This window comes from Phalangium opilio, unplaced genomic scaffold, assembly GCF_054372755.1.
Source record: "Phalangium opilio isolate 3A_F unplaced genomic scaffold, DU_Popi_V2 ptg000209l_1, whole genome shotgun sequence".
Lineage (NCBI taxonomy): Eukaryota > Metazoa > Arthropoda > Arachnida > Opiliones > Phalangiidae > Phalangium > Phalangium opilio.
In genome coordinates this window covers 4,009,816-4,017,530 of record NW_028324217.1, presented here as the reverse complement: position 1 = coordinate 4,017,530, position 7,715 = coordinate 4,009,816, and the positions used below count along the sequence as shown (strand labels likewise).

Below are 7,715 nucleotides of genomic sequence, written 5' to 3'. Positions count from 1 at the left end.
TTTGTCTAAATACCGAACTCTAGCTTGCCTTAACGTAAGGTATAAAATCATAAGTTCATAAGATATGTTCTTTCCATAAGTTTGTTAATCTCTGGTAACTTAGAAACTGGAGCTTGTAATTTTGAAGTGATTGAAGTAGGTCATAGATTCAGGGTAAAGCGACGTACGCCTGGTGAGTGAGGCGCTGCTGTCAAATTTGGGTAACTTAGTAAGTTCAGACTAAATAGGACCTAGATGGAACTTGGTCCTGCAAAACCGCTTGTCGTTCTCTCTCATTAAGTCTCAAGCATTACGAAGTATATGTAGTGTCATACTTATGAAACATATCTTATAAACTTATGGTTAACTTAGTTAATGTGAAAAGTTAATAAATATTCATTCAATATTCATTCAATATTCAACTATTAACTGTAGTTCAGAACTACAATCCTTTCTCAATTCTAAAATTTTCTGGTGCCACTATAGTTTTTGACACGTTTGTGGAAAGAATATCTAAATATAGGTGACCCTGAGGCTATGATGAAAATTAATGTAGCTATTGAAATAAATTGATTATTATAACAATATTAAACCAGTAAGTTTGTAGCTTTTCTAATGACAAAAATGTTTCCGAACAATATTGAATTGATAGTTATAAACAGAAGTGATATGAGACTAGAAGTAAAGGGCTCTAGCATTGGTAATAGATCCTGGCACTAGTGAACAAATTTGAGGATTTTATACCGCTTCCGTCGCGCCTACACTAGAGAGAAAAAAATTGGTCGAGTTCCAAAAAAATTTCCTACCCCCTTCTCCTCAACCTAAAGCCGCCCAACACGGCCGCCGATGCTTGACTCTAGTTCGGCCGTCTACCGCCACGAGCGTCTCACGTTTTGGAGGGGAAATTCTGAAACCGCCACCAGAGGGCCAACCGTTGGTGTGTTATCAAGAATATTCACTTTCGCCGAGTGAAGAATTTGGTTAGCTCAGTACTTCTGGTCTCATCTCACTTCTGCTATAAATGATATCTTGTTTAACTATAACTATATACTCCGTTTTTTTTTTATACAATGAAAGTGTTATATGACCGAAGTGAGATATGCGTATACTGTTCTGTCATTTTTGTCTAATCACAATGTCCAAATAACAATGCAAAGCTTGGACAATAAGACTGAGTGATAAATTGCTTAAATTTTGGTATAAATAGCTCGTATTTCGATAAAATCATCATCATATTTTGCAATCACGAGTAGACTACTCTAAAAACGAAAATGAAGTTCTCCTTCGCTCTAATTTTGGCGGTTTTATGTCTGGCCATCGCTTACGGTAACATATTTTAATTTTTCCCCCATAATTATTCTCAAATAGGAACAATATTTACTACCAAACGGGGTAAAACTGGCTTATAAATATAAGGGTCCCAAAATGGTTAAAATCTACGCCATTTTCTTGAAACCATAATCGATATTTCTTATTATACTAAGAAGTGATATCTTGTTTATTAGGGAGAAGGTATAAATTCGCCTCCACATTTATAATCTAGCTTTATCTCCAGTCCAAAAGACGTAGCCTGTCCGGAGTTAATCCCCGCCGCCTCTAAATTACAACCAGCCAGCATCTCATTGGTTTTTGAAAACTTGTGCACGTCAGCGCGACGCGAATGACAAAAATTACTTGTATTTTGCTACTGAGGAGAGGCCGCGAAATAGCCCGACCTCCTTTTACGTTCCCCCTTGTATTTTGAAAGGGGGACTGGGACTATGGCTCGCGCGAATACTTGGGCATCTTGTACCTTCTCCCTTGTAAACTAGATATCACTTCTTGCTTATACTATGTATAACAATTACGTGATTTTCATAGGCCAAGACGACACCACCTCAGAACCACAAGCTGAAACCACCCCACAACAAGCTGAGCCTGAAGCTCCTACAGCTCAGGTATGAACACTGCCTTTTTATCGCGCCTAAATGTTGTGTTGAATGTTGCTCCTGTATGAATCATTTTATCCCACAACTTATACAAATAATTGTCGAGCATAGATCAGATTTAAATGAAATCGTCAAATTTCTTTCAGTGTCGAAGAGAATTTGAGAGTTGTAAGAAGGATTTTGTAAGTTTTGAAGAACATGTTTGCATTTATGCCATGTTTTTTCCATGTTTATGTAATGTTTTATACACATTTTTTACAGGAATTATTCGGAAGTCCGCCAGTAGTCTGTTTTAGCGCTTTGAATCATGTAAGCATAAAAAAGAACAATTTTCCAAAGAAATTCGTACTATGTTTTATCAGGGATAGATTTAATTTTAGAAGTAGGTAACAGGAGAACAGAGTAATATCTGGGCGCGCGTCAAAGTCCCGGACCCCCTTCCACGGGACGGGGGGGGGTTGAAAGAAGTGGCGGGTCATAGCGACATAGGTAAAAAAGGAATTACGTCATTATTTTTCGCCGTTCCGCCAGCAACGTCATCAAAACGTATGGTTTAAGTGAGTGGGCCAATAAGATAATTTAAACTTTTCGTTACGTGTTGGAGGGAGTGGCTCTATACTGGGTGGTCTATGAGTCGGACTGGAGTAAATTCTAACCGTTCTCCATTCCTACTTCTAAAATTGAATCTATCCCTGGTTTTATCAAGAATACGTCTCGTGTATCGTGTAATTTGGAGTACTTTTCAATCAAAATGCTTTACTTTTTTAGTGTACTCCGATCTATATTGAGAAAATCTATGACTTGTTCCGCAGATTTGGAAAGAAGTAGAAATATTTAGGCTTAGCAGTTGCATTTCCGTGGGAAATTGCATGTTAAACTTGCATTGTTACATTTTCCTTAATTGGCAATAAAAATTACTCGTATAACAAAAATTAATTCCTTTTTTAGTCGTGTCTTTCAAAGCCTGTAAAAATATACCGTCTTTAATATTTCCATAAGTTTATAAGATATGTTCCATAAGTATGACGCTACCTATACTTGTTAATACTTGAGACTTACAGCTCGAGGTAGTTCGACAACGACGGAAGCGTCCTACACTCGGTGGCTAATTTTGCAGGACCGAGTTCCATCTAGGTCCTATTTAGTCTCAACTTACTAAGCCCAAATTTGACAGCGCCTCACCAGGCATCTTCGCTTTACCCTGAATCTATTGCCTACTTCAACCACTTCATAATTACAAGCTCCATAACCAGTGACAAACTTATCATGTAACATATCTCATAAACTTATGACGACACTTAATGACCACATTTCAATAACCATTGTCAAATTTACAGAAAATATTTTTATCAATTTATGGCATTTGTTATTCCAATCCTTAAACGTGTTGAGAGAAAAATTATCATAATATTTCGTGTTTTTTATTTTAATTACACAAATATAAAAGTATACAGTTGTAAAGTTAAGATTTTTCGTTTGATTTTGGTAAATACTTGCTAATATCAAAATTTCTCTTTATTTCTTCAAATACATCAGCAGCGCACTAATTAAAATTGACTAAATTAATTTTAATTTATCTCTGCAACAAATTAAAGAGTATGTTACGTTACCGCTGGTCCAACTGTTGCACATCTTCTGATACTGTTCCAAGTCTGTTTACAAAAATTATTATGCCGAATATTAATGTTAATTAATTAAGTAATAAAGAAGTAAGTAACTTACCGGTAACCACATACGTCTGATACAATCCTTAATCGTTTTCTCACACTGAATAGATAAACAAACAATTAAACAAATTAGCACTGAATGCGATAATTATGTGCAAGTGGGTCAATGTTTTACAATTACAGCAAAACATTTCAACGTACAAGTTGTCTATCCGAAGGTGACGTTGTGGTGGTATCAGTTTCAGTGGTTGTTTCCACACTTTCGGCTGTAGTTTCACATTCATCGTCTTGCCCTGCAATTAAGTCCTTATTATCAAAGACATATAAAGGGTGTTCAACAAAGGGGGTAATTATAGGACCGAAGTACATGAGTGGGATGGTACTAAGCCTTTGACAGCGCCTCACCAGGCGTCGCTTTACGTTTCAACTAGGTCACTTAATATATCTTATCAACTTATGATAACAGAAATGAGGCAGTAATGAGAGAGCAGACGACGTTTGATTGCGATAGAACAATTAGATCATTTACTGCAGTCATTACTTACCATACACGACGATAAGACAAATAAAACTGATAACAAAAACTTCAATGAAGATTTTCATCGTATTTTTGAAAGGGTTAGGCCTAAATTGTTTTTGAAACGTTAGTGCTAAGTTGACTGCCAATCCATATAACAAGCTGTCTTACTTATGTATGCAAAAATATAGGTCGGAAATTAATAATAGTGTAACATATACTTCCGGATACAATTTATTACTTCCGCAAGATAAATTATACAGGTGACAAACCTCTGAACTTTCTTACTCAAATGCAATGTGTTTCAGCAGGGATAGATTTAATTTTTGAAGTAGGAATGGAGAACGGTTAGTGTTTACTTCAGTCCGACTCATAGCCGAGTATAGAGCCCTTCCCTCCAACACGCAATTATCTTATTCGCTCATTTAAATTACGCTTTGATGACGTTGCTGAGGGGGACGGTGAAAAATACGTAATTTCTTTTCACCTCTGTCGCTATGACCCGCCTCTTCTTTCATACCCCTCCGTCCCGTGGAAGGGGGTCCGGGACTTTGACGGCCGCCCAGATTACTGTGTTCTCCATTCCTACTTCTAAAATAAAATCTATCCCTGGTTTCAGACACACCCTGTTTGCAGACGTAATTCAAAATAATTTCCCTCACTTAGGTGTTTGTTTAGCATAATTTAACTCACTTGTTCTGAATCTTTTATGGCAGATTGGTTATTTATTGACTTGATTGTCACAAAGATTTAGTATGCGAGGATTGAAGAGAAGACGAACATTCTACGCGTTGTTTTTAGATGAAAAAATTGAAATATGTTTCTGTCATTGCGTTGATTTACTTACCTTTATTTACCAAAACAGGTGCAAAAAAATAGAGAAGCAGGACGCCATTTTTCTTATATACTTAAAATAGTTGTTATATTTAAAGGAAATTATCAGGTAACATAATATTAAGCCTTAAAAGAAGGGCCTTTTTCTAAATATAAAAGGAATTAAATATTAAAATAAAAATAAATTATCTCTTATTACAATAAGATAATTAGCATTTAATTAGTCTTAAAACGAGGACTACTGAGCCATCCGCCATTGGTTTAGTGGCGTCTGCTAAATCGAACCTCTTACCCCTTACCTTTCTCAGCCTGTAGGAATTCAACCAATCCCGTAGGTGTAATGGGTTCCTTTCTTTTAATTCATGGTAGGCAAAGACTTTCGTTTCCTGCAAATCCATCACCAGGAGACACCCCTCTACCCCTCTTTAAAAGGATGCAAACTTTCGGTTCCATACTTACACAGAGCATGATAGGCTTATGAAAATAATAAAACCGTAAACTGTCTCTGGTTTGAACTGTGGTAGTTAAGAGTTTTACCTACACGTTCAAATTATTTCAAATACTTGAATTTGAAACATGACATTTTAGAGTGAATAAAAGCACATTTAGTAATTTTGTAACACCATTAAATTCGAGGCAACCAACGTTTTGTTATTCACATTTCGTCACTGTACCATCTTGAAAACCCATAATTTATATATCAAGGCAAATTAAAATGAAAATAAGAACTCAAAAGATCAGCGAAAACTTGGACAATATTTAATAATTGCACCAAAATTTAAATTTCCTAAAATAGAACAAATTTGAAAATATTTCTAAAAATTACCTACCTCAATTTTACAAATAAAACAATTTTTTGGGAAAATGTACTCTAACGTTGTTAGTAAAACTATGATGTTCAGTTTTACAAGCACTCGTAACTCAAGAAACGTCGTCGTGGCACTCACTAGTCATCTCTGAGAAAAGCAAGGACGTGGTACCTGTAAACAACATCCAATCGAAGTCCTAACACAAATTGAGTTGGAATTGATGTAACTCATTTAACTTGTCAAGAAAGATTTGACGATGATGAGTGTTTTAACTGTTCTGTCAATTATCAAATCAACCGAGGAACGACATTTTAAGTCAGAATTGTCAAAGCGATGATTGATAACTTAGTCATTTTGTGGTATAAATACACCGGAGATTCTGCACAATCTTCACCAGTTTTGCAAACTTCCAAGCAAAAACTTTCAACTAATCATGAAGTACTCTTTCGTTATCCTTTTGGCCGCTGCTTGCCTTGCCATCGCTTTTGGTAAGATACTATTTTGTATTACGTTTATCGTTAGACGACACCTAGGCTCAGGAATTTCAAAATAGGCCTAGCTATCTTTGTTATAACTATATAAGAACAAGTCCGGACTGTCTATTCATAACCAACTAGTTTCGCAGGGACTTTAGTCTTAACATAAGTTCATAAGATATGTTCTGCATAAGTTTGTCACTGGTAACTTAGAAACTGGAGCTTGTAATTTTGAAGTGATTGAAGTAGGTAGGTCATAGATTCAGGGTAAAGCGACATACGCCTGGTGAGTGGGGCGTTGCTGTCAAATTTGGGCTTAGTAAGTTCAGACTATTTTAGGAGCTAGATGGAACTTGGTCCTGCAAAATTAATTAACCACCACCGAGTGTAGCTTAGGACTTCAATTGACTCGCTTCCGTCGTTCTCCTTCTCGAACTAGTTATCTCGAGCTGAAATAGTCTCTCAGTAGCATTACGAACTGGTATAGGTAGTGTCTTATCAACTTATGGTAGAAGTTATGCTCTAAGAATGACTGTTTGACGAAACGGCCATTTTGAAAACTAGCACCTTTTTCATTACTTGTCGCGATACTTCGAAACTGTTAGCAGTTCCATAAAATAAATAAAAATTAGGCTACAAATAAGATCTCTAAATTCGATTGTGTTTTTGTCACTTTTTAGCTGAAGGGGACTTGCTAAATGATGCTAAAGCAGTAAGAAAATTTATAACATCACTTAAAAAAACAAGGAGACCCATTTCTAATTACAATACACTAACTTTCTATCTTTATTATTTATTAAATAGTGTGGGGAGCAAATTGTAGAATGCGCCAAACAAAGCTATCTGGATCGTGTAAGTCTTAATTTTAAAAATTATATTTATTTCTTATTGAAGATTTTATCAGTAACTTAATTTATTTTATATGAAAACGAAAGAAACTCGATGCTTGCATTAAAGACAGCGGAAAAGTAAGTCACTTGAAGAAAAATCTTATAAGAGTTGTAAGATGACCTAAGCCTTTGCGTAATTAATATAGTGCACCAGAGAGGTCTTGCAGGAAGCCATCCAACAAGCCATTGAGAAGGTCAAGGATTCTCAATTCGGTGGAATTATCTCCAAAATTATTGAACGCATTGGACAAAGAATTAGCGACGCTACCTCTCAATAAACGAAGCTGCTTCTTGAATGAGAAATTTGTTAATACTAATTGTTGTTGAATAAAATGCATAATATATAATATCGGTTGAATTATTTTTTTTCTATCAAATTTGTCTTACAAATTCTCTTCTCAAACAAATACGATAATTAACAGCGGTTAGTTTCAATCATTGAAATTAAATATTCAATTAATCAAATTTTATTTATTTATTTATTCAAAATTATCTCCCATTCGCAATAAAATCAAGTTTTATTTTTAATTTTTAAATTTTATTTAATATAACAGCATTAAAATTAATATATATATGTTATACTTTAATTTTAATACTGTTATATTAAATAAACGA

General features: G+C 35.1%; 1 protein-coding gene across 1 annotated transcript; it reads right to left on the bottom strand.

Moving 5' to 3' along the window:
* Positions 1-3,361: 3,361 nt before the first annotated feature.
* Positions 3,362-4,102, bottom strand: LOC149618479 (uncharacterized). The gene is made up of 4 exons (XM_089854019.1): positions 3,776-4,102; positions 3,630-3,674; positions 3,518-3,559; positions 3,362-3,450 (listed from the first exon to the last, which is right to left on the bottom strand). The coding sequence occupies exons 1-4, from the start codon at positions 3,941-3,943 to the stop codon at positions 3,370-3,372; spliced, it is 336 nt and encodes a 111-aa protein (XP_089710145.1). The 5' UTR covers positions 3,944-4,102; the 3' UTR covers positions 3,362-3,369.
* Positions 4,103-7,715: the final 3,613 nt, after the last annotated feature.

Bases quoted from the DNA above. Each gene is read 5' to 3' on its own strand.
- LOC149618479 (XM_089854019.1), bottom strand. From the start codon at position 3,943: ATGTACTTCGGTCCTATAATTACCCCCTTTGTTGAACACCCTTTATAT. The intron at 3,675-3,775 runs GTACGTTGAAAT...TTATCTATTCAG, and splicing joins CACCTTCGGATAGACAACTT to TGTGAGAAAACGATTAAGGA. The intron at 3,451-3,517 runs GTAACGTAACAT...AATTTTAATTAG, and splicing joins GTGCAACAGTTGGACCAGCG to TGCGCTGCTGATGTATTTGA.